The sequence below is a fragment of the Microtus pennsylvanicus genome, chromosome 9 (assembly GCF_037038515.1).
Source record: "Microtus pennsylvanicus isolate mMicPen1 chromosome 9, mMicPen1.hap1, whole genome shotgun sequence".
NCBI lineage: Eukaryota > Metazoa > Chordata > Mammalia > Rodentia > Cricetidae > Microtus > Microtus pennsylvanicus.
The window spans coordinates 33,031,376-33,059,034 of NC_134587.1; the positions used below are offsets into that span (position 1 = coordinate 33,031,376).

Genomic DNA, 27,659 nt, shown 5'->3' on the forward strand with positions numbered 1-27,659 from the left:
GCACCTCATTGCTATTAACAAATACCTGCCAAGAAGAAACTTGTCAAGAAAAGGGAGGAAGGCTTTGTTTTGGCTTGGATCTTAAGACATACAGTCCCTTATGACGGCAAAGGCATGGGGGCGCTGAGCTGTGCTGCATGCTTCATGCTCTCTGCATGACTGGAGGCTCAGTGACTTCACTCCATCACTGTGCTTTTTCTAAAGTAACAGACCATCTCCTTTACAAGTACAAACCAAAATAAACCGTTCCTCACTTAGGGTGCTCATTGCCTCTTGTCAGGAGTTTGTCCATGATGATGATGAAAATAACTGATAGAGAAAGCTGCTGCCGAGGAATTGGTCTGATGCTGGATGGACCTGACCATGTGCTTAGAGAGAGGCCTCTGGAATTGAATTGGCGGAGATATATGGGAGAATTTGGGACTTTCCTAGTCACTTGTAAGCAGAATTTAGGCATTCTGAAGAAAAACTGGAAGAGCAGAAAATGCTGAGAGAAATTCAGAAGATGGAGGCTCAGCTTCTGGGGATTCAGAGGGAAATGAGAACCTTGTTGGGAGGTGGGTAGAGGATGTAGTGTTACACTCTGTCAAGAAGCAGGTTTGATTGTGCAGAAGTCCTGAGAGAGTGGGTGGCCGCATTAAAAACAATGCACTAGTCTGTTGGGCAGCGGAGATTTCTAGACAGTAGGTAGCGTTCTGGCTGTGTCATGGTTACCGTTTGCTGCTCTTAGCCAGGTCTGTAGTAAGAAAGTGTGGCAAACAGAGCAGAAAGTCATGGGAAATGTACGATTTAACTAGGAAAGGGTTGTAAAAAAAATTCCAAAAGTTGTAGACTGGGAAGGTGTGGAGAAAGTAGCTGTGATAGTTAAAGAAATGAACTTCATTAAAGAGAATTGGCAAGCTCCACTTGTAAAAACAATGGAGTCGGTAGGAAATGTGCACTGAGTGCAGGATGCCACTCATCAAAGGCTGAATTGTGACAATGAAAGTTCATTTGAAAGCAGAGAATGCTGCCTAAGGAGTTCCCTGTGGAATAGAAACTGCTTAGGAATTATTTTCTCACATTGATTCTAGAGGGCCACCACAGCTCTGCTCCAAGGGAACCAGGCTATATTTCCAACAGAACTTGGCAGTGCTGTCCATGTGGTACTGGTTTTCCAGATATGAGAGATGAAAAAGCAAGGGGTCCTAGAAGCGTGAATCAAAGTTCCCCAAAACCACTAAGGACAGGCAGTATGTGGCAGTCAGATTCCCTGTGCTGAATCCTTATGATGAGCTATGAAGTGACACTCATGTGACAAGAGAAGCCCCAGGGTGTTAGAGAGGCCTGGGCCATGGGCCATGCACTGAGGAAGGCTGCAGGGTGGAAGCAGGCGGCAGGGCTTCCCAGTGCTGTTGGAGCCTTCGTGATTCTGCAGATCCCAGAGGACAGCTATGTAGCCAGAGGACTGCCCTTTTAGTCTTCAGTCCTGTGTACTATGACTGTGTGGTATTTCCAGAAAAGCTTAAGTGAGGGAAGACTAACCTGTGAATGTGTATGGCACCATCCTGTAGGCTAAGATTCTAGATTGAATATAAATGAAGTATCAAAAAGCAAAAAGCAAGCTAAAGCCAGGTGATGGTGGTGCATGCCATTAATCCTGGGACTCAGGAGGCGGAAGCAGGCGGATCTCTGTGAGTTCGAGGCCAGCCTGGTCTACAAGAGCTAGTTCCAGGACAGACCCCAAAGCTACAGGAAAACCCTGCCTCGAAAAACAAAACAAAACAAAACAAAAGACCAAAACAAAGCAAAAATGAAATAGAACTTTAAAATCAGAGGTCTTCTTAGCTTTTTCTAAGTACTGTCTTAGCCCCCTGCTAGTATTCTGAAAATGCCTATATGGCTGCCTGCTTGTGAACCTCCATTATATGAAGGTAACCACCTGCAGTTTTCTCTGGCTGCTATTTAAATGGGCAGACAGGGCATTCCCTTTATATTTTACAAATACTGTAATAGCAAAGTGGGTGCTTTCAACCTCACGCTTACTTATTTCAAACAGTGAAAATATTTAAACCATCCTGTAAAGTACTCTAGTGACATTTGGTTTGAATCTTTATTTAAAACCAGTTTCCCCATTTTGTTCATATTTAGTGGAAATCATCTTAGTTTCAGGTTGTGCTTTAAGAAGAGTATAGGGAAGAATTCATTTTTTTCTTGCCACAGAAGTTCCAACAGAAGTAGTGGAGGTACTGCCAGGATATGTCTGTTTCCATAAAACAAGCAGAACAAATTCCATGAACCAAAGCCACTAAGTATAGTTTTCAGAGATGGTAGGACATAGTTACTTTCCCTAGAAAAATATCCCAAATGTAGGCACACCCATTAGCCACAGAAAAATGTTCGAATAAATGCTACTTCAAACCTGTACACTTCCTTTTTATGGAGCTATTAAAGGGATAGTAATCCACTAGCTATAATTTTTTTCCTTTTGTTTTTCTGTTTTCGACCTCCCACATGCTTTGTTTTAGATTGGCTCCCTGAGTCTCATTCTACAGCACCGCCTATGCGAGCTGCCTCCACAGTGACTGAGTCTCATTCTACAGCAGCAACTATGCGAGCTGCCTCCACAGTGACTGAGTCTCATTCTACAGCAGCACCTATGCGAGCTGCCTCCACAGTGACTGAGTCTCATTCTACAGCACCGCCTATGCGAGCTGCCTCCACAGTGACTGAGTCTCATTCTACAGCACCGCCTATGCGAGCTGCCTCCACAGTGACTGAGTCTTATTCTGCAGCAGCACCTATGCGAGCTGCCTCCACAGTGACTGAGTCTCATTCTACAGCAGCACCTATGCCAGCTGCCTCCACAGTGACTGCTGGCTTGTTGATACACTTGTGATACAAAGCCATGTGAAGCATTGTAGAATAAACATGAGGCATGCTTTTCATTAGTCATAGAAAAAGGCACAATGATGTAGACCTAGAAAGCAGGTTATTTTAAAGTGCTTTTTACCTATATTCCTTGAAACCTTTGGTGTAGTCTTTCAAAAATTCTTTTCATTCGTCTCTCAAATATTTTTAAGGTTTTTTTAATCATCACTTGAAAGATTAATCGATTGCCTCTATTAAATGTGTGTGAGAACACATTGATACTGTGTTAGAAAAGCAGGAGAGAGATCCCCATTGCTAGCGTAAGAACACAGCTCTCAATAGCTGAGTCCTAAGTTTATGAAATGCCAGCTGCTGATGAGAAATGGATTGGATTTCAAACTCACCTGCACATTCAATTTTCCTTTCTGTCCTTGATAGGAGGCCTTGAATGAAAATAACAGAATTTAAAACTCTTGCATATTTTTAGTGATACACATTTTTGTTAGATAGTGATTTATATATTTAAAGGTAATAAATATTTATTTTATAATCTGCTGTTCCTCGTGTAATCTAATTTCATCTTCATAACATGCCTCTGAGGTTAGAACCGTTATCTTAATTTTATAAATGAGTCTTTCAAAGTCAGGTAACTTACCAATATTATACAGCTAGTAAGTAAACAGAATCAAGCTTGTCTCTTTCTGTTAAATACTGCATATTATTTTGCTTGTAAGTGAATTAATCTCTTTTCTCCCCCTCACTTTATTTCATTGGGTACATTAACAAATATCATATTAAATGAAAAATTAATTGATAACACTGTGATGGGATTTCATGATAACTTAAGAACTCAACCATTAGTATTCATTAGTATTTTATTATTTATATTTATTTTATTAGTATTTATTTAATAGTTTTCTTGTTTGATTATAGTGGTAGAAACTTTTCTGGCTCACAGACATACACTTAACACAATTTTTTGGTGATTCAGAAGAAGGTAGGATATTGAACATAGGCAGTAGGAAATTAATTGATTAAGGTATGTATAGTGTGACTCAAGAAATTATGTCTAATGTTTACTGCTAGAAATTTGACTTTTAGATATAAATGCATTTCTTTTTACAATGGAATTTTTTTGGGAGAAGTGATAAGTGGTAGGCTTAATGAAGTAACAGGAGTATTATAGTACCTGATAGTTACTGAACAGGAAAGAGCCTTAAGAATGAAGCAGGGTCATCATTACTTCAAGGCGGGGCTTCTCTACGTAATTAGGTCCCGTCTTAGAGAAGTAAAAGCTCTTAGGTGACTAGTTTAAAGGCCATCTGAGAAAGTCTTAGGTCAAGCACTGTCAAAGTTCATTGAGTCAGGTTCAGCACTGAACCAGCAAAAATGTGAGAGAAATAGAAAAGGATTTTATGCTTCTGGGTAGGACAACAAATTAGAAGTAAACATAAGGCCTTGTTGTGATGAGGTGAGCAGGCCTGCTTTTCATCCTGTCTGGCTCCCGCATGGCTAGCCTTACACCCGAAATAACAACATACAAATTGTATTCATTTAAACACTGCCTGGCCCATTAGTTTCAGCCTCTTATTGGCTAATTTTTACATCTGACTTTAACCCATATGTGTAGCACCACGAGGTGGTGGCTCACTGGGAAAGATTCAGCATGTCTAACCTGGCCTCACTTCCCTTCTTCCCAGCATTATGTTCTGTTTACTCCACCCACCTATGTTCTGACCTATCAGGCCAAGCAGTTTTCTTTATTAATTAATCAATGAAACAGTGGATAGAAGACCCACCTACATCATTGCCTGAGGAAAACAGAAATAATGAAAATAGAGGCATCTATTTCTTTTAATATAATATAATATAATATAAATACCATAACTATATCCCATAAGTATTAATTTTTGTTGTTATTGTTGTTGTTTTAAGGGAGAGCTTTTTTTTTTGTTGTTTTGGTTGTAAGCCTCTATGGCTCTATGGCTGATCTGTCTCTCAAGCCTTGAGTGTGTTTATTTTTTAAAAATTATACATAAAATGCTTGTGTTTTTTTCATGTTTTAATTTAAGTATGCTTTTATTAGAATTATATGTATATATTTGAAAAAATATATATGTGTATGTATTTTTGTGTGTATATCTATAACTTATATGTAATTTATTTTTGTTTTAAGTCTGAAGGATTGAACAGGCCAATGAGTATTCTCATCATTGAGGCATTTTACGGAGGCTCCCATCAACAGCTGGTAGACCTGCTCCAGGAAGAATTAGACAGTTGTGTCCTCTACACCCTTCCTGCAAAGAAATGGCATTGGAGAGCACGGACAGCAGCTTTATCCTTCTCACAGAGTATTCCCAGCAGCGAGCACTACAGGTAATGGGGCTCTATTTTGCTTTTTAAGTACCATCAGGGTGTTTTTTCGTGTCTTCTAGAATTTCTCTGACTGTAGACTTAGAAGATAGAAAAAACTTTATAAAACACAGAAAATTTTGAGAAGAAAGTAGTGATTACATTTTTTGGGGGAGAGCATGAAATGCGGAATACCTTGGAGGTATCTTTATTTTCGTTTTCTTTTTTGTACATGTGTACAGTATGTTGTGCTTATACTCTCCTCTTCCTATTACCCTGTCTCTTACATTTTTCTTGATTGTTAAATAGTGGAAAGCTATCTGAAACTGGCGCCTGTATCTAGTGTTCTTACTATGCTGGACTCCTGTCTATAGGATTATATTGGTTTAGTTTTGGTGACAAGTGCCTAGGTGATATGAATGGAGCTGAACAGATAGGCTGTTGTAGAAAGGGACTTTCTATTTTTTATGAAATGAGTTAGTCACTTATTGAAGGATCGGACATCTCTTTTTTTCTTGGAATGTGCCCTAGACTAACATCAAGGAAATTTCATTCATTTTTCTTTTGTAGTATTGTGACAGAATTGACGTTATTATTGTGATTTAAAGTCTTGTTTTCACCCCCACACATGCTTGAAATTCTGTTTGTTGATCTGTGTGAGCTAATGTGGCAAAGACTGATTGTTGCTGCTTATTAGCCTTTCTTCCTTATCAACAGAATCACACTTTTATTTGGGATGGCTAAACATCAAGCAGGCTCAAGGAATAGAGCATTTTTGACCCAAAGTTTTCACGATGATCTCAATCTCTTTTGTCTACTTTCCTGATTGTTTTTTGCAGTTAGGGTTGGTCAGTTCCTGTATCATAATTAGTGTGGGGACAATAGAGGGTTAGGTTAGAGCAGTACAATTAAAGTACATAATGTAAATTGGAGAAAATGTCATAATGGAGACTATTCAATTAAGATACGTAAATGACAGGGGCTGGAGAGATGGCTTAGTGGGTAAAAGCACTGGCTGCTCTTCCAGAGGACCTGGATTCAGTTTCCATTACCCACACCTTCACACAGACATACATACAGGCAAAACACATAAAATAATTTAATAAAATAAAAATTTTAAAATAGAAAAAAGATATGCTAATGTCTACAAAATATAACATAGGTACAACTGAAAGGGACAGCTAGTGTTCTTCCCTCTCTTTCTTTTCCTCTTCTCATTTCTCTGAAAGGGTATTGAAATCGCTCACTGGAATTGTGGTTTTGTCTATTTTTTTCAAAACTATTCTTCATTTAGCTTTTTGTTTACTTTTATGTTGAAACATGAACATAGCACCTACTAATATGGTAGCCTAATGTTTGATAAATGTCTCATGTGCTGTTGTATTAGTTATTTTTCTACTCGCTGTGATCAGTTGCATGGCAGAAAGCAGTGTCAGAAAGGAAGGGTTAATCTAGTTTCAGAGAAGAACAGACCAACATGGCATAGCATAATAGCTGGATTGGTGGTTGGGACCCTGGCGTTAAACAGGAATCAGAGATGGGGCATCCCCAGTTCTATTCTAGCTTTCTATTCTCATTGGATAATACCACCTTATTTAGCATGAGTCTTCCTTCCTCAGTTAACCCTGTTTGGAAATACCCCAAAGTGTGCCTGTTTCGTGCCTTTGACTCTCCCTCCCTCCCTTCTTTTCCCTTCTTTCCCCCTCCCTCCCTCCCTCCCTCCCTCCCTCCCTCCCTCCCTCCCTCCCTCCCTCCCTCCCTTCCTTCTTTCCTTCCTTTCTTCTTTCTTAAGTGTTTTTATTCTACTTATAGCCACAAGATTTAGGAACTAAATGGCTGAAATTCTCCACTTTTACTCTTGAGATAAAAACTGAAAACTATGAATGATCATTCTTTTTATTTTGATACCATAAATTGTTCACAACAAAATAAGAAAACTATTCCGGAATGGAAAAGAAAAGCAGGTAGATTAATAAGTAAATAAGATAATTAGCTGCTACTTTGCAAACAAATTAATAAACAGTTGAAATTAGGAGAAATAAATTTATCATTCTTTGTTATGAATCAGTATTTTAAACCCTATGTTTTGATGATTGAATGATAATTTCTACAATGCAGACTGCTCAAATGTTACTTCACTCATAGAAACATTACCTTAATCTCTTAATATTATCACAGTAGTATAGGGCTATTGCCTGGCTATTTTCTTTTCTTCTTAATGCAGGTTTATTAATGTTATATTTTGAGCTATCGTTGTTATTTGATGTAAATCTTTAGCAATAAAAAGCATGCACTTCCAAAAAGCCACAATGTGTATTTAGAAGGACAGTATTTCTATTGTCTTCACAATTTTCTACTTCAGTCTTTTATTATTCACTAATCAGATCTTCTCATATCTGTTCTGACAATAATGAGATTTGAGGGATAAATGAAAGCATACCAAAGAATCCCATTATATTATACCAGAGAGAAGTTTTCTTCATGATAAAGGGGTTTGTCGGTTCCTAGAGATGTGACTTGCTTGAGTTGATGGGAAAATTGTCTAGTTTATTGCAGTACTGCATGATAAGCAGTATTTAAGGAAAACAACAATATTCTGTTCTGTTGTTGAAGAATTAATTTCTAGAAAAAATGATGAAAATGTAGAAAATCTATAATGTCATTTAAAATCTATTTAATCCAACAAAGTTGGCAATGAAAATTATGTCATGATCTTTAAATTACATTAGATATATCTTTCTGTTTAAACCTTTCCCATTTCAGTGTGGTAGAAACATTAGAGTACTTTATTCTTGATTCGATATTAGGGCCCATAGTTCTCCTACATTACAGCACCCTAACAGAACCTCGTCTTCTGAGAGCTTTCTCTATCCACTTATAAGACTTAGCAGAGTGCGGAAAGCCACATGACATTACTGCTCGTCATTTTTGGTATAAAGTGGTAAAAGAATGAGACACTCGAAGGGCATTCTGGGGATTATTGTGGCCGAATTTGTTCCCTAGCCATGATCCTTAGACCTTTCTTATTCCCTGGCCTGCTTCCTTTTGGTGATATATGCAGGTTGTTTGCTTCCATGGGCAGCTGCTCTACATGTATACAGAAAGCTCAGAATAGAATTACATTTTCCTTTCAGATGAACTGTTTGTGAAGTATTCACAGGAACGAGCTTATGAACAGACATTCCTGAACAGCCTTTTCATTAGAGCACGTGGAAGCATAATTGTCATTAACTCAGGTATCAAAAGGAAAAACATCAAACATACCCAAAAGTAGAACTGATTATAAAGAACTCTTCTGTGTCATGGTTTGAGTTATATCCACATCCATACCACATTTTAAAGTTTTAGTTTTATTTTGTACCTGTTTTTAGTATACAGGGTCTTTCAAACCTTGTGGTTGAAGAAAGAATCTCTCTTGGTCCTACTTAGATGTAAACTGGAAATGAAACAATAGCAACAATGGAAAATAGTGAAATTTAAAGTCTGTAGATGAACAGAAAGTAGTTGCTTGAAATAATGCAATGGATAGAGTGCAGGCACATGAAAGGCACACATTTTTGAAATTAAAAATATATAGCATGGGTTGATAAAAATGAGAAAATCTGTCTTAGTTAGGATTTCTGTAGCTGTAATGAAGCACCATGACCAAAAAGCAAGTTGAGGGTGAAAGGTTTTATTCAGCTTACACTTCCACATTGCAGTTTATCACTTAAGGAAGTCAGGCAGGAACCCAAGCAGGACAGGATCCTGGCAGGAGCTAATGCAGAGGCCATGGAAAGGAGCTGCTTACTGGCTTGCTTGCTCTGGCTTGCTCACTTTGCATTCTAATAGAACCCAGGACAGTGGCCCAGGGATGGTGAGTGGCACCACACACCATTGGCTGGGCCCTCACCCATTGATAGTAATTGAGAAAATGCCTTACGACTGGTTCTCATGGAGGCATTTCCTCCTCAACTGAGGCTCCTTCTTCTGTTCTAACTTGTGTCATGTTGATGCACAAAATCAGACAATACAATCCATGAATGCTTTTTATACATTTGAAAATAGGCAAAATGGGCGATTCTTAGAAAGCATAACCTATAAAACTGTACTGTGTAGAGCTGACCATATGACTGAGGCAGTGTCCTGAGATAAGATATATTTACTGCACTTTTGTCCCCCTGCCTCTTATCAAATAAACATTTGGTGAGTTCAGGCATCTTCTCTTCAGGTTTTCTGCCTAGTGATACAGATTGTAAATGTTAATACATGTTGTGATTACGATATGTTACCACCACATGAGTATTATTTTATTTTTTTTTGAAATTTTTATGTTTACGTATGTATAATGTGTACCTGTGTGTACAAATTTCTGTATGAAGGTGCTCATGTGGGACAACAGCCATGTAGAGGACAACCGTGACTGCCACTTCTTGCCTTCAACCTTGTGTGAGGGAGGGTTTCTGTTGTTTCTCTCTTCTGCCGTGTACAGGAGGCTAGCTGATCATTGAGCCTCCAGGGCATTTTACACTCTCTGCCTCCCTTCTTACTGTCTGGGTTTGCAGACACATTCCAATGTATCTGGCAGATTTTCATGGTTCAGGGAATTGAACTCAGGTTGTCAAAATTGTGTTGTAAGTGCTTTACCTGCAGATCCCTCTCCCTGTTCACACATGAGCTTTTTAAAATGTCTCTAGTGGATAGGAAATGTAATGAGGAATTTTTTTCTAAAAATACAACGAGAGACTGCATTTTGCACGTTCTTTATTAATAGAGTAGATGATGGCACACAAAAATATTATTTGTTTAGAGTCCTAATAACACTTTTCCAGAATTATCCTCAGTCATGTACACTGTGAAGTTCTCTGATGTAGTTGGCTAGAGGCAGTAGTATTCTGTTAGGGGCCAGTTCACTGACCTTATAGTTTGTATAAACTTCTTTTGGGGAGAAGACTGGATGATGTCTGATATTGTATAAATAATTTTGTTATTAGGCTGGATGTAACATCCTATAATTTCACCAGTGTTTGATCCATATAGACGAGAACTGAGTGAGAGATTCCTCATCCCTTGCTTTGTTGACCAGCTTTCCTCTCCTAACAGTCTTAAGCATTTTCTTTCGTCTTATCTTCATAACTCCTTTATCTATTTTATCTACCCTGCACACACTCTAGCCTTCTAGATTTGGGTGGTGCTTAAGGCATCCTGAAGAAAGTTTTATCTCCTTCGGGTCTTTTCTGATTCTTCAGTTTAAGTACCAGGACATTATGTTAAAAATGTTGCTGACTACATAATAATACAGAAACAGAATACTCCTAAAACCAAATAATAATTCAGTTTGTGCATGTGTGGTCTCTCTCTTTCTCTCTTGCTCTCTCTTTACCTTCTTTTCTCTCCGTGTTTCTCCCTCTCTCTCTAACACACACATATACATGCACCCATGTGCACAGAACCCTACACACCCTACCTATTTAGCGTCTTTACAGAGTTAGAACTTTCCCTGTCCTCTGTCCTACAGTGTGGCCTCCAGGGTTTATCTTTTCACTTGTCTTTGTTTTTACTGTCAGTTCTCTCAAGAAGTAAGATAGTCTGTTCAGAGAAAGTTTTCTTGTTCTATGTTTGTAATTTGTTCTGCCTGAAATCTGTAAGTTAAAACATAGTTTATATAGTTCATAGTATATATATATACTGTGAAGCCACCACTTCTAAGGAGTTAAAACACTGCAGTGAAATTTTAACTATGTTTTTAATATCCTTTCTTGCTTATTTTAAAACAAAATAAGGTATCACAGGCAAGATTCAACACCCTCCCCCCAGGTGATGGTTCAAATGGATGTAAGATGTTATTTCTAACAGACTGTGCCTTAGAGACCTCTATGGTAAATCCAACGTATAAATCTTTGAAACCTGAAATTTATATCTAAAACTGAAACTAGGTATTTAATGTACCTTTACGGAGAGGAGAAAAATCATTGTTTTTAATGAATTGAATGAAAAAGTAAAAAAAGAAAAGATCTTCTAATGAATGCAAAATATATAATAATTTTACTTTATAAATAATCACTTTTTTGCACAGTATTGAAGCTTTTAGAGCAACTTTAGGATACTTCTTTCTAGTCAAGCATTTTCTTGCATGTTGAATGTCTTTATCATGGTTAGTCTTAATACCATTAAAAAAATCATTTAGGAAATAAAAGACTTTAATTCTACTTGTATTGTCAACTTTTATTTATTAGAGAAAGCCTTTCTTTTTTTTCCCCTTAATCTTATGCTGTATTTTTTTAAACTACTCAAAGCTTTTTTTTTATTGAAAAAAAAATTTCCGCCTCCTCCCAGCCTCCCATTTCCCTCCCCCTCCTCCTACCCCTCTCCCCCTCCCCCCACTCCTCTCCCCCCCCCCTCCAGTCTGAAGAGCAGTCTTTCTCCATTTACCCCACTTCCTTAGGTTTTATCTTTAATTTATATGGGTTTGTGTAAGTATATACATACCGTGCTTATGCGGGTACCTGTGGAGGAGAAGAGGACATCAGATCTACTGGAGGTGGAATTACAGGGGCTTGTGAGCCTCCTGTGTAGGACCTGGGGATAGAATTCAGGTTCTCTGGAAGAGCAATAATCACTTTTAACTAATAAGCCACCTCTCCAGCTCCTTGCTTTCTTTTCTTCTTAAGCCTTTCTATTTATTAAATCTTCATTTTCTTGGAATCAGTTTTGGTTTACTGGACTCCTTTGGGCGTATTGACTAGTTATATGCCTCTGTGGTTCATTTGTGGATATGTAGTCACATGAGGGAACCTTCTGGTCTTCTGAGATACTGGCCCATTAAGAGAGCTGCAAGGGGAAGATGTGAACTGAGTTAGGGTCACTACTTACTCAAACTATATATATATTCTTTCATACTTTAATATTTCTAAAATAGTCATGCATTTTTGTGTATTTTTTCTGCAAAGTCTCTCATGTTTTCAGTATTTTGTCATACTTCTGATGAAAAATTAATATTCTACTTCTTTAGGAGAAAGTTAATGTACAGTTGAGAAAGAATTGAGAAGTACTGTGTACAGTTTATGGTGGCTCTCTTGTGGTTGCTTACATTATTCTTTTTCCCCCTTAGCATTCATTTTAACAGTGTGAGTGCCAGAGCTGGTAGCATAAAGGCAAACTTGAAACATGCATCTACTGTGTCAGTCTGTAGTCCTGATGTAAGGAAAGCTTAGTACCTATGCTCATTTGTTAATTTGAGTATATACTTGATTAAACAATCCCTTTTTGAAAACCACTAGTGTCTTTCCATTGTATATGTAAACCCAACAACCAGAAAAAGTTGTACCTTTGGCCTACGACCTAGTCCCTGTCAGCATCCTTAGCCTTACCTCCCAGTTTCCTCACACCCCTAACTTGCAATAGCAGCCCTGGCCTTGTTTATTTGTAGCAGTGTCAAGGTATTCCTTTTACCAGATCCTGTTGTTGGACCTTTGATCATCCAGCAACACAAGAATATCTCTCTCCCATATCCTCGTTTCTCCTCTTACCTTCTCCTTCCCTTTTCTCAGATCCCAGCAAAGTTTTACCTTGTCAGACAATCTTTCCGTAGCATTGTATCTGAAGTGAAATTTTTATTTCAGCCCCTTCTCTACTGTGTAAAATGATTTTATATGATTTAGGATTATTTTGATGGCTTTACTAATTTTCTATCCCTGTTTTTTTGGGGGGTTTTATTATGACAAAGACCATATCTGTTATGTTGATTATCTTTCCCATAGTAACACAAACATACTGTCTATCAGGATAAATACTTGTGTAGTAAATGTGACTCTATCAAGGAATGAATCGAGTTTGAAATAGAGAGTATGGTTGCTGTTGGTGTTCTAAAAACTTTTTTGTGTGTATGTTTTATTTTTTCTCTCTCTCCCTACTTTTCTTTTTCTGCTGTAACTGCCAGTAATCCATATTTGATCCATGTCTTAGAGACATGTAGTGCTTAGAGACATTGAGTAGTCCATGTTAAATGAGTTTTATGGGGTTAGTAAAGAATTTCATATGTAGTTACTCACTTATTTTTATTGGGTATATTAGTCATACTATGAAAATAACTCATCTGTTAGATCCATTTTATAAATAAAATATAATTTCTTCTAATTTCTTATCTACAATTAAACATTTCTAGAAAAATACTTTTAGCTCAAGTAACTTTCTAGCATTTGGTTGTGTGTGATACTTTACAGAATATACGATTGTATTTTTAAAGATTGTGGTTTTAGCCATGGCTACCCATGAACAGTGGACTTTTATGTTGTAAGAGAGTATTCAGATATCAAGAGATTATTTTGCCTGAAAATTGCTATTGTATTACTTCTCTCAGGCCTTTGTGTTGTAGCATCTGATTTAGCATCTGTGAAATAATAAACATTTAAATGATCTTTAATGACATATTTTTTTAAAATTCAAAACATTGTTTGTATGTGTGTTTGAGTTTTATGCACATGTGTGTGCTGTTGTCTGTGCATGCCACAAGTGTGTAGAGGTTAGAGAACTAGCATTTGAGAGTTGGCTTTCACCTTCCAGGGGGGCTTGGGTATTGAACTCAGATTAGCAGGAATGCACAGCAAGTGCTTTTTCCTGCTGAGCCATTTTGCCTGCCAGTATTTTCACTTGTGTATCTACAAAAAAAGTTACCTTAGTGTAGTAGGAGATCACTTGTTTGTTTCTCGGCCGCCCAGACTCCTAAATAACCACACAGAAACTGTATTAATTAGATCACTGCTTGACCTATTAGCTCTAATTTCTTATTGGCTAGCTTTTACATCTTAATTTAACCCATTTCCATTATTTTATATTTTACCATGAGCCTCATGGCCTTCCTGCAAAGTTTGTCATGTCTGTCAATGTCGGTAGCTCCATGGCTTCTCTCTGACTCCACCTCCTTTCTTCCAATATTTAGTTTAGTTTTCCTCTAGCTTTACTCTACCATACCACAGGCCCAAGACAGTTTCTTTACTACTAACCAATGATACTCACAGCATACAGAGGGGAGTCCCACATCACCTTAAGAGTTCTATAGTATTGTAAGGGAATAGTAGTCACAGGTTTTAATCTTGTATATGTTTTGTTTATCTGAAATGTACAACATTGTGGAAATTCAGCCAATAGCTTTGGGGGACTGGCCCTTTGGGCATTGTCTGAGGGGCTATATGTGTGTACTGATGAGCAGAGAGAAGCAGTGTGCTCACTGTCTGGGGAAGTCGGAGCAGATGCTTGTGCAGTTGTTCACATTCTTCCAGGGCAGAGTGGTGGGACATGGTGGCTTCCACCTGGCCCAGTATTCTGTGAGTCTCTGTTTCCCCTTTGAATCGCATTTTCTTTATATCATAGTAAAGACAATTTGTAGCTCTTGCAATACATATCACATTAGTACAATACTTATTTTACAGTTCATAATGGTATAAAAATTAGTTATGAAGAAGCAATAAAAATAATTTTATAGTTGGGAGTCACCACGTCTTGAAGAATTGTATTAAAGGGCTGTAACATTAGAAAGGAAGCTTTATAACGAGCTAAAGACAGATAGAGATGAAGTTAAAGAATGTCATATATATATAGTGCTCATTTGACACATCTAAAGTTTCTAAAGCAATGGATAGCATTATCTCTGGCTTTTCAATTGCCTATTTTCCAATATGAATAAGAGAGGTGAAATGGAATAAATACTTTAGTGAGAAGATGGTGTTTAGATAGTGCTTGTCCCATAGCCCTAGTGCATTATTCTATTTGTTCTTTAACAACAGGTGCTTGAAAGTTGTCATAATTGAGAGGTAATAAAGATAGAGAGAATATTATTTGTCGATTCATGTTTTTCTTTGTCCTGGCAGTTATGATGACCAATTTTGAATTTAGCTAAGTTGTAGGCGTTTTTACAATGAGTAATAATAGTAAAAACAGTACTCAATTACACACTTCTGTATTTAGGAAAGTAAATTAAGAGTATTTCATTTTTTCCAGATAGTTATGTTGTACCACCTATTTTATAAGAGACATTGCTGATTACCACTGAAATGAAAGTGTGGAAGATGGTGAATTGTACAAGGAAAGGAAAGCCAGGTAGTTCTACCATGGAGCCAAAGCTTTAATGGCACTCGGTGCCTTTTTTAAAGAAAAATAGCATATTAGATATATGATAGAATAAATGATTTCTAACCTCTATTACTTCCCTTATTTTTTAAGATTCAGAAAAAATACTTATGGGCATATTTGAACATTAAGAAATTTATCACATTAATTTTAGATAAATAGAACAATAGTCTAATTGCCAAAATATTAGAATATTGAAATAAGTGTTCTAACATACTTTCTTGGGATGAATATATGTTTTGACAAATAGACTTGGAGTTTCTTCTTTTATTCCCAAGCGAATTTGTAAATAGAATAGAATTTGGACATTTGGTCACTTGTGTCATATTCTATCATATTGGCACATATTATTTAGCCTAAATGTATCACTTTACTTTATTAGTAACTCTCAAATTAATTTCTAATTCACAACAAAATTGTTTGAATATATGTTGTATAGTGTAACATTTTGCTAACTTATACATTATGGGATAACTCAAGCTAACTCACATATCTGTCACTTAATGAGTTCTCAAATTTTTTTCGATGAAAAGGTTAAAAGTTTGCTTTCACATTTTGATTTTAATAGTGCATTATTGTTAAATGTGAACACCATTCAATGCAATAAATAGCTAAAATTAAATATTTCAGTATAATTGAAACTTTGTATTTGGGCATGTGTGTTCCAGTGCAAGTATATGTAAATGTGCATATGGTGTGTGTGTTTGTGTTTGTGTGTGTGTACGTGCGTGCATGGGTGGAGGTGTGTGTGTACACTTAGGTAAACTTGAAATAAGCTGACAGTCTTGTTCCATCCAGGCTCTGAATAGCTTGTTCCTATGCTAGTTTACACTGAGTTCTGTGCATTCCATTTTTAGCTCTACACATTGAATTATATATCTCTAAAATCCTCAAGTCTTAAAAAGTAATATAATGCCAGCATTACTTGATTAAAACCCAAGTAATTTCTTACACTCATAGAATACTTTAAAGCTTAAAATTTTATATTTACTAGAAAGTACTGAGCAAATAACATGACTTTATTATGCATTGTACAAAGTATAAGGCATTCTACAAGGGTGCAGGTGTTATCTATGCAGTGGTTGCTCTGTACCTGCTCTTTGCCCACAGCGAACGAGAATTTTTATTTGAGGAATGACTACTTGATGTTCATGTAGTACCTTACTTAGTGTATTTAATACTTTGTATTCACATAGTTTGTAATGTGTCCCTTTTTAAAGAGTGTGCTGTGTTATATGAATGGTGCATATCCAGTGGGGTAGTGAAAGCTGCTCTGTTAGTTACCACGGTAGAGTTACAGCTCTGCCCATAGGAAGGCACCGAGCTTAGTATATGTTTTTAGGTGCCCTGCAGTCATTTATAATATGCAACCAGGGATTAGAATACTGATTGACTCAGTGCTGTCTAGGCTTAATATTAATAACACCATATATGTTATTATGTTTTATCTTTATAAGTTCACTATTGTAAGTATAAATATAACTCAATAATATTTAGCTTGTTTTCTGAATTTTTCTTTTGTTTTGTAACTATATATATATATATATTAAACATTCTGTCCACAAAAAATTTATCAAAGTGACTAGATATTCTTATTAATTAAGAAAGTTCTAATTAGAATAATTTTTTATTAATGTTGTTTCATTGTTAGTAAATAAGAGCACGGTAATATTGTCATATATTTATGTTTTCATTGTTTGAGTGATTTAAATATTCAGATAGAATTTGGTTTTGAAGTATTTGGTTATGCTTTGGCCAATAGGTCGGTTGGGGGAAAGATGGTAATTTTATGTGCATTTAATTCTCAGTTCCAGTTCACATGATACATATTTGATCTTCTATTATCTGTTTTCCTATGTGTATATTTCTAGTTGTAATGCCATGAATTTTCTTTGAATGACTGCATGAGAGACTACTGTGTTAAGTCCATTTCAATGGAATTATTTGGAGTCACATAGTTTGTTTATTTCCAAAGAATAAATGCATAGTCACTATTAAGTGAAATTTGATTCTTCATTCAAAAACATAACTTTTCCATATCATAAAAGTTAATTTTAAGAAGTATTACATGTTGCTCATCTGTGGGTTTTTTAAAGAATACTTACAATGTCTTTAATAGCTTTTTTTGGCAAACTTTCTCTAATGTGTATGACTAACCCAAAGATGTTTTGTTAGCAGAGCTTATCCTCTCACAGAAGTGGAGGCTTGAAGTCCAACATCAAGTGTCTGTGGGGCCAAACTCCTTTCAAAGGCTCCAGGACAGTCCTTGCCTGCCTTTTGCAGCCTCTCCGGTTTTTGATAGCCATTAGGTTGTAGCTGCTTCACTTCAATCTCTATTTCTCGTCGGATGCTCTGTCTTTAGTTCATTAGTACAGCAGCAATAAGCGACTTCATGACAGTCATGGATAATTGACTTCTGAGAGCTAGGAAAAAATGTTACCCATTTGCCTATTAGTATAAAATCTTAACCTGTGCATTCACTCTATTTCTTTGCAATAATATTCTTTACTATTAATATATTGCATTAAGATGAAATGACAGTGGCTTAGAATTGTAAAATTCTTTTCATCAATCTTGTGTCATTTCACAGTTGGAGAGAGTGAGGTTGAATTGTTGAATTCTAGGGTTGATTTTCTGGGTCCTCTTTGTTTAGAATCAAAATTGGTGAAGCAATTTTAATGTTAGCATATTTAACAGCATTTAGAAGATATCAGCAAAAATCAATGACAGACTAGGAACTCCTACTGAAAGAATTTGAAAAAACTTCAGTGCAAATGTAAGGAGTGACTAATTAGTCTGTAATAATGCTCTCTTGCCCCTGAATGCATGTGGAAAGAAAGAAACTCAACTATGAAGGTAAACATATGCCGTCTATCTTTGTTAAAATTTGTTAAGGATGATCTGAGGAGGAAAAACTCATTCAAAAGAAAATATAAGCAAAACCCATACAATTCTATATTATAGTTTGCCCTTAACCTGGAAATATGTAATTTTCATTTTTAATTGACTTGTGTTCATATTTTATTTCCCAAGTCAGTTCACCTCATTGCTTCCTCCTTTAGATGTTGTTTTATCTTTCTTGTCCAAGAGGAGCAGTCTCTACAATAACAGTTTCTGAGAACCTTAACTTGCAGCTTCTCAGTGCCTGTGTTTTATGTTTTCCGATTAAGCAGGTGTATCTGGAGCTTTCAGCACTCCAGTGATGATATCCCAGCATGATATCCATATTTCAGATTTCCCATAGGAGGATTATGGATGTATGTTTCTACTAAAGTCTCTGATGCTTTCCCAAAGACAACATGATACATGAAGTACTTTAGTATTTCTTTTAGCTTTGTTTTTTAGACTTTGTTGAGGCTTCAGCTACTGTTGTCTGAGCTTTCTGTTCTGCCCAGTTCCCACAATCTTTAAGTCCCAAAGACATCACACAGAGGTCTGTATTAGTTATAAACTGATTGACCCATTAGCTCAAGTATATCTATTAAAGTACTAACCATTAATTGAAATAATAAAACTGGTATTATAATATTTTTTTTATTTATTTATTAAGGATTTCTGACTCCTCCCCGCAACCGCTTCCCATTTCCCTCCCCCTCCCCCGATCAAGTCCCCCTCCCTCATCTGCTCCAAGAGCAATCAGGGTTCCCTGACCTGTGGGAAGGCCAAGGACTGCCCACCTCTATCCAGGTCTCGTAAGGTGAGCATCCAAACTGCCTAGGCTCCCACAAAGCCAGTACGTGCAGTAGGATCAAAAAACCCACTGCGATTGTTCTTGAGATCTCAGTATTCCTCATTGTCTGCTATGTTCAGCTAGTCCGGGTTTATCCCATGATTTTTCAGACCTAGGCCAGCTGGCCTTGGTGAGTTCCCGATAGAACATCCCCATTGTCTCAGTGTGTGGGTGCACCCCTCATGGTCCTGAGTTCCTTGCTCGTGCTCCGTCTCCTTCTGCTCCTGATTTGGACCTTGAGATTTCTGACCGGTGCTCCCATGTGGGTCTCTGTCTCCTTTCATCGCCTGATGAAGGTTAATATTCATGAGGATGCCTATATGTTTGTCTTTGGATTCACCTTCTTATTTAGCTTCTCTAGGAACATGAATTATAAGCTCAATGTCCTTTATTTATGGCTAGAAACCAAATATGAGTGAGTACATCCCATGTTCCTCTTTTTGGGTCTGGCTTACCTCACTCAGGATAGTGTTTTCTATTTCCATCCATTTGTATGCAAAATTCAGGAAGTTCTTGTTTTTTACTGCTGAGTAATACTCTAATATGTATATATTCCATACTTTCTTCATCCATTCTTCCGTTGAAGGGCATCTAGTTTGTTTCCAGGTTCTGGCTATTACAAACAATGCTGCCATGAACATAGTTGGCATATACTTTTGTTGTATGATAGGGCCTCTCTTGGGTATATTCCCAAGAGTGGTATTGCTGGATCCAGGTGTAGGTTGATCCCGAATTTCCTGAGAAACCGAAACACTGCTTTCCAGAGTGGTTGCACAAGTTTGCATTCCCACCAGCAATGGATGAGTGTACCCCTTTCTCCACAACCTCTCCAGCAGAGGCTATCATTGGTGTTTTTTATTTTAGCCATTCTGACAGGTGTAAGATGGTATCTTAAAGTTGTCTTGATTTGCATTTCCCTGATCGCTAAGGAAGTTGAGCATGACCTTAAGTGTCTTTTGGCCATTTGAAGTTCTTCTGTTGAGAATTCTCTGTTCAGCTCAGTGCCCCATTTTATAATTGGGTTGATTAGCCTTTTGCGGTCTAGTTTCTTGAGTTCTTTATATATTTTGGAGATCAGATCTTTGTCAGTTGCGGGGTAGGTGAAGATCTTCTCCCAGTTAGTGGGTTTCCTTTGTGTCTTAGCGACAGTGTCCTTTATTTACAGAAGCTTCTCAGCCTCAGGAGGTCCCATTAATTCAATGAGGTCCTTAATGTCTGTGCTGCTGGGGTTATACGTAGGAAGTGGTCTCCTGTGCCCATGTGCTGTAGAGTACTTCCCACTGACCAAGGAAGTGAAAGATCTATTTGACAAGAACTATAAGTCTTTGAAGAAAGAAATTGAAGAAGACACTAGAAAATGGAAGGACCTCCCTTGCTCTTGGATTGGGAGGATCAATATAGTAAAAATGGCAATTCTACCAAAAGCAATCTATAGATTCAATGCAATCCCCATCAAAATCCCATCAAAATTCTTCACTGATCTGGAGAAGACAATAATCAACTTTATATGGAAAAACAAAAAACCCAGGATAGCCAAAACAATCTTATACAATAAAGGATTGTCTGGAGGCATTACCATCCCTGACTTCAATGTTTTTTCTAGTTTCTAGTAAACCAGTGTCTCAAAGCATCTGAAAATAACTGCAAAGTTTCTACACTGCCTTGCCCATTGCTTTGGTCCTGTACTGCGAATACATGCATGCCTTCTGAGCACATTGATATGTATGCTCTTTTCTATAAGCTGTCCTTATATGTCTAGCCTTTCCTCATGATAAACATAAAAGTGATTACCTTGTAAATTTTTGTTCTGACACAAATTAACAAAAACTAAAAACAAAACAAAAATCACATAAGGAATCCCCCTTATAATGGGCTGTACATTTCATGTAGCTTTCCTTTGCTTGGGGAGGAAAACAGTTCCAGAACGTCTGAAACTTTTTCCTATTTTATCAACTTGTACCCAATGTATTTTTAAGAATTGTTTTATTTATTATTAGCCATAGATTTATTTTCAAAATAATGAAGTATCTCTGTCAATATGAAAATATTTTGATGGGTTTTTAAGTTTAGCATTTATTTCAAAAATTGACATACTATGTACAATATTTTACTAACAGGAACAAATATTTTAATTTACTAAGAAAAATCACAAGGTTTTTATTTATGGATTTGGTCCGTGTTTATTAAAAGTTGCAAATCAGAATATGTATTTGTTAGTATGGGTGGCAAATACTTCTCTGTAAAAATATAGTTCAAGTACTCACTTGCCACTCTTATGCCCTATAATGTAACTAAATTGTACAGTTAAAATTGAGCTTCAGCTTTTTTCTATTATGTGTGTGAGTGCAGGTATATATGTGCCACAGGAAACATACAAAGGACAACTCATAATGGCTAAGCAGGATACTGATCTGTGAGTATAGTAGATTCTAGATAGGATCTATTTTATTACTATTGTCCTTTAGCAGAATAGTTGTATTTGATTTTTCTGTAGGTCCATAATCGTGGCTACCCAAGCAGTTAGAATCTCAAGTGCTAGCCTGAGAACTGCCTTTTCTCTGATGACCAAATAAGTTAGTTATTGCCTTTTATTAGAATAAATTTAGAAGGATAGACACATTAGATTATCTCTGCTAGTTCAAAACTAACATCTATCTAAGCTATTTGTCTAGTGTGTCTGATGGAAAAGTCAAGAGAATTACTTAATTATACCTTGTAGGGGATTCACATCTGTTTGCTTTAAAAAAGAGCTAATTGACAGTTTCGAAGACCCCTCAGTCAATGATTATGAATTAGTATGAATATATATTCACATATATTCTAGTGTACATTTTGCATTGCCATTAATTAGCCCTAAGATTTGTGCTAATCTCAGTTTTCCTGTCACTTAAAATGGGATGGCGTTAATATTACTTATTATTCTGTTGTTACTGTGAAGATGAACATAAACCAAGTTAGAGAAGGTACCTGAGAAGCCTAACAGAGTAACACAGTGCTTGTCTCCTAAGTGCTACAGTATTACACTTCTTTCCCCCCCTCCCTCTGGGCAGCCTGGCTGTCTTCATACTTAGCTGGTAGTACAAGTATGCAGCACCAGTCTCGGCTCAGTAATTCTTTGCATTTGCACCACATGCTTTTCTAACAGATTATATCACTTTCCTTCCAGATGAAACTTCAAAGAGGTCAGGAATAGTAGTACTAACAAGGAAGTGAGTTTTGTCCAGTGTCTTCTGTATTTATCCACGGGGCTCTTTTCTAATTCCTAGACATAAGCATCAGCTTTCATTATTAAAAAAAATGCGTTTTACATGTATTTGGGTTTTTTTCTGCATGTATGGCACTATGTGAGTGCCTGGAAGTGGAATTAGTCAGTTGTGAGTGATGCTGTGTGTGTCAGAACTCAAACCGAGGTCCTCTGCAAGCAACAGCAAGTGTTCTAACTAACCACTGTACCACATCTCCTTCCCCAGGTATTCCTGATATGTAAACATCTAACTTCCACCTTCTCTCAATATCCTAGCCATAAGTATTAGGGTTAGAGAGCAAGTGCTTTAGCGAAGTTCCTGGAACTTTCAAGTTTGTATGCAAATGAAATGACAGATATTTAAAAAGCTTTGGAAAGTAATTTAAAATGATAAACATAAAGTTGAATTTTTTATTACTTTTATAATTTTTTAGTAGTCATTTTCTTTGATGGTAAACTAGAAACTTTTAAAAAAACAGTCATTTCTAAAAAAGTAAAGTCTTTCTGAACTATTTTTTTTATTCTAGTTGTTTTTGTTACCTTTATTCAAAGATAGCTTTAGCAGCAAATTCTATGTTGTTCCTATTATTTTGTTGAATTTCTAAATGTATATAGTACCTTAGTTTTTGTTGGAGGAATTGATTTTATTAGCATATGGTGGTGAATCTAACATTTCAGGTATTATACTTTAGCATAGTGCTAGATAATCTTTTTAAAAAAGCTGTCTAAAAGAAATCTTTCCAATAATTGTTAGCAATCATATAAAATTCTGTGACAAAAAGAGATGGAAAGTATTCCTCTCCTGTATCCTATCTGGATGTGAGGAAAAGAAATTTTGGCCCAGGTAAAATTTCTCTATAATGTGTGCTCAACGTAGTGTACCTCCATCACTTCCTCCAATGTGAAGGACTTGGACAGGTGTTATTAATAAAAAGTAATAATAAAAACTCTTCTATTTTAAATAAGGATGCTATTCTCCCAGCTTTGAAGCTTGCACATACTCTCTAACTTATCCCAGCTTTCGCTCATCTGGTCTTTAAATGGCTCCTTTCATGTGGTTGGCCCACGAGCCGTGCGTACTGCCGTTCAATCACGCCACTGTACGTTGCCATCATGAGGGTGGTTTGCATGATTTGCATTTCCTGTGCTGTTTGAGCTTCAATGAGCTCCAAGCGCCACGAAGAAGAAACCACTGCCAAATAATGCAGTGATTTTAGTCAAACCAGATGAGCTTGTACCAAAGTCAGGCTACTAAGTCAGTTGGGGGTTGGGAGGTGTTGTCAGGATATCCTGTTAAAAAAGGATACTTCAAGATGTCCACACATGCAAGATGTAAGTTCCTATATAAATCTGTTCCTGCAGTAGAAGCAGGTTTCATTCAGTATATTAAGTAAAGTAGTTGAAATAAATAATTATGTGTACGTTATTCTTAGAAAATTTAGTTTTACATTTTAGTATTATGTCATGCTGCCAGTGTAATTTTTTATTGTGACAATAATAGATTTTAGTGATATTAATTTCCTAACCATACAGAATGAAATTTCTTTGGAATTAAATTATATACATTGATTACTTGTCCCCTTGTTCTCCAACAGAAAACGTACATTGTATTAAAACATAATCAATAAAAGCTGTCCAAAAAGTAATAGAAAAATGGCATAGTAACGGGCCTATGAACAGCTACTAATGTGAGGAAGAAAAACGAAATATGCACCAGCTACTAGTCTTCATGAAAAACATAGACAGATGGGGAGACAGACCTATATGGTGCCACAAATAGACGAATATCTTGTAAGGATTTCAAACAAATGTTGAAAGAGCCACAGTAATTTCAAAAGTTGGTTTAAATGTAGCATTTGCTTATAAATATGGTGTATTTATTCTGCTCACCTGAAACCTAACCTTTAAATTGTTATTAAAATATTTTTTCAATATTAAAAACAATGTAGACTAAACCTATACATAGCTCAGAAAAATTAAAATAAGTTTTACTGTTAGCAGTGTATATTTTTTTTAGATATTTTAGACTTAGATCTAGTGTCTTACAAGAAATATTTCAGTAGAAATCTTGCTAAGTGTTGATTGATAATAGTGTCAAAGATTTCCTATTCTGTGTACAAACAATTGAAGACTAGTTATGCTCATAAAAATAAACCTGACAAACTAGCTGTGGATTCTTGTAGTTATTTGATTATATTCTACTGATTAACCAGTACCTGTTGTGCATGTTATACACGTACTGATGAAGCTTTTAAGTGGCACATACTTACTGTAGACGTTAATATAAAATAGTATATTAAAAAGGTGTGAAATACATATTACCCAAATGTGGTTTTATATTTTGTATGCATTATGTATAAACCTAATAACCTATTTTTTGTTTTATTTGTTTTATTTTTTTGATGGGTGCTGGTCTATTTCTGGACAATATTTTGTTAAATTTTATTTATATTTTGTTCAATAATTTTCAGTTTAACATAAACCTAACTTTAATATAGCTTTTATCTAGTTCTTAATTTGGCATATGTATTGTTATTAGGTTATCCTTCCTGGAAATGTTGCTTCAGGCAGTAATATTTTCCAATTTGATCAAAGTGATATTTGCCTTATCTGGCTTTCTCACATCCTCAGCTTGGTGTGGTTATTGATACTGGTTTTAGAGTAATGGCACAAATGTCATGTAGGTATTAAAAATATTGTTCCCGGGTAGGTAAATTAGACTTCAGAACATGTCATCAAAACAAACTGTTCACACCTCTGAGGAACAAAAGGCTTGATTTATGGTGGAGCAAAGTATGAGTAACTGTGGCCTGGGAACATGCATCATTAGGTCTCCCTAAACACAGTGTTCCAACGAAGAAGCAGTTTGTTGGAGTTTTTATAGTAACGGAACAAAGAAAGTTATATAAATCAAGGCATTTAAAAACACATTGTCAGAAACAGATGTGCAGCGCCGGGCCCTTCAAAGGAGGCAGTTACAGTAAGATGGGGGAGCTGTCCTTATTCCTCAGATCCATCTGATGACAGTCTTATATTGAGTTGGTGGAAGCTAATGGTCTGCTAAATTAATAAAGGTGTGTTTGTTAGTCACAGTATGTTAGGCAAGTGGCTAAAGCTAACCCAATCAGACCCTGGACCTGTAGCATCCCAACCTTTCCTCATTATTGCTGTTTTAATCATTCAGTCCGTCATTACAGCACGGCTTTTTTTCAGAAATTCACATTTATAGACATTACAATAGTTTAGAGACTTAGTTTTATGTAAATAAATTTGAAAAGAAGTACTATTGGAACACCTTTTCTTTGAGTACTTTTCTTTGTTACTGAAATGGCTGTTCTTGACTGTCAAGTCAACTTCATCTGGAGTTCACTAAAACCCAAGCAGCTAGGTACACCTGGGAGGGATTTGTGTTGAATTGAGTTAGTGGAAGGGGGAAGACCTACTTTTAATCCAGATCTTTTGAGGTGGAAAGACCCACATTTAATCTGGGCACAGCTTCTGGTGGCAGCCTATTTAAAGGACATGGAAGAAGGAAACTTTTTTCTTTGCCTGCTTGCTCTCACTGGCAAGTCCATTCCTTCACTAAGCCTGTTTCTTCCAGATTTAGGATGTACTGAAGACCAACTGAGACATCTAGCTTCATGGACTGAGCAACTACTGATTCTTGGCTCTTTTGTTCACAGGCAGTCATTACACAACAGCCTGTAAGCCATTAGGATAAATACCCTATATATATATATATATTTCTTTATCCATCTATCCATGTACCTGTCTATCTATCTATGCATTTCATAAGTTCTATTCCTATAGCGAACCCTTCATTTGGAAGAAACTATTCTTGAATCCAAAATAAATTTTATTCTTAACTGCTTAATACCATGTGAGAAATGAACACATTTTGCATTAGTTGTCTTTATGAAACATTTCTACACTGTAATTTGTGCATAAATCATGAACATCACTGGCACACATTTTTCTGACCTCACAACATAAGCTGTACTCCTTTTGCAATCCTAGCAAATGTGTTTATGAAGATTCCAGCAATAATAGTCTAAATAAGAAACAGAAGCTAAAGTTATGAGCCAAACAGATACCTATCAGTTTCCTTGAGTTTAATCTGATTAAAATATGGATCTCAAAAACATTAAATACAATGTCATGTTAGAGAGGCAATGTGTGATAAATATAGTTCATGACAGGAACATGTTATTAGATCAGCATTACTGGTGACTCTGTTATGGAAATTTCCTTCTAATTTAGTTAGGGTTCCCCTATGTTCCACTCAGTGCATCACTGTACTTTTGTCTTTAATATCAAATAGATCATTTTCTGTTGAATGAAAGGCAATTTTCCTACTTCCAAATCTCATAGACTGTATTGTCATCACTAATCAAACAAGTCATACAGGAAACTAGCTATTTATTTCAAATAGGAAAACCAATATGCAACATAAAAATGAATTCATACTGATCATTGCATATTAGGTTCTATAAACATCATACCTAAAACTACCTCATCCTTACCAAGAACAGTCAGTCATCCTTGCCTCCTCCTCCTCCTCCTTCTTTTCTTCTTCTTAAAATATGGAAGACTTCTACTTGGCTAAATCACAGATAATTGAAAGCTACCCAGATTTAAGAATAGTAACTTTTTGATGTAAAACACGTTGAGAATTTCACATCTAAATTTATTACCATCACACCATTTTTACTTTAAAGAAATAGGCATAGAAAATTTGCTAGTGTAACCTGTTTATTTGTAGACAGGTATTTATTTTATTTTTAAATATTAGAAGGCATTTAGAAAAATATTTTTAAAGGGCAGAAAAATTATTTGGCAGATTTTCATTAATGAAACATTTTAGCACATGAGAAGGATTTCATTGGAACTCTTAGAACCACTTCCACTAAAAACATGGTTTTCATTTAAAATGTCATCAGTGTGGAACAAAACATCAATTAAATAGTTTATCTTCTCTCTTAAACGAGTAAAAAACAGGAATGAAAGAGAAAGAAGGGACAACTAGTGCATTGTTGATTCTTCTTAAGGAACTGTTACTCACTCTATTGTAAGTTACTTATGGCTGATGGAATACTATTTTTTGCTTCTCTCAGTTGCATCAGATGTGTGTGTGTGTTTTCTTTTCTTTGAGACAAAGTTTGTTTGTGTGTGAAACTAACCCTGTAGACTATCCTGGATTTGAACTCACAGAGATTTGCCTATTTCAGCCTCCAGCAAGCTGGGAAATAAAGGTTTGAGTCACTAACACAGCATTATGGCAGATTTTTTTTTCATTTTTGGTTCCATTAGATGTTTATATTTTTACAAGGATAAATCCACTGAGCAATATACCTAATTTCATGGTCTCTAAGCAGACAC

At 36.3% G+C, this 27,659-nt stretch overlaps 1 protein-coding gene across 5 annotated transcripts in view; it reads left to right on the top strand.

The window, feature by feature from the left end:
* Positions 1-27,659, top strand: part of Qtman (queuosine-tRNA mannosyltransferase) — a 339,919-nt gene that overhangs the window by 101,752 nt on the left and 210,508 nt on the right. For all 5 annotated transcript variants that reach the window (XM_075985299.1, XM_075985298.1, XM_075985302.1 and 2 more), the window contains exon 3: positions 5,027-5,226. In XM_075985299.1, coding sequence (XP_075841414.1) covers positions 5,048-5,226 — 179 coding nt within the window. In that variant the 5' untranslated portion in view covers positions 5,027-5,047. The remainder of the gene's footprint in view (positions 1-5,026; positions 5,227-27,659) is intronic.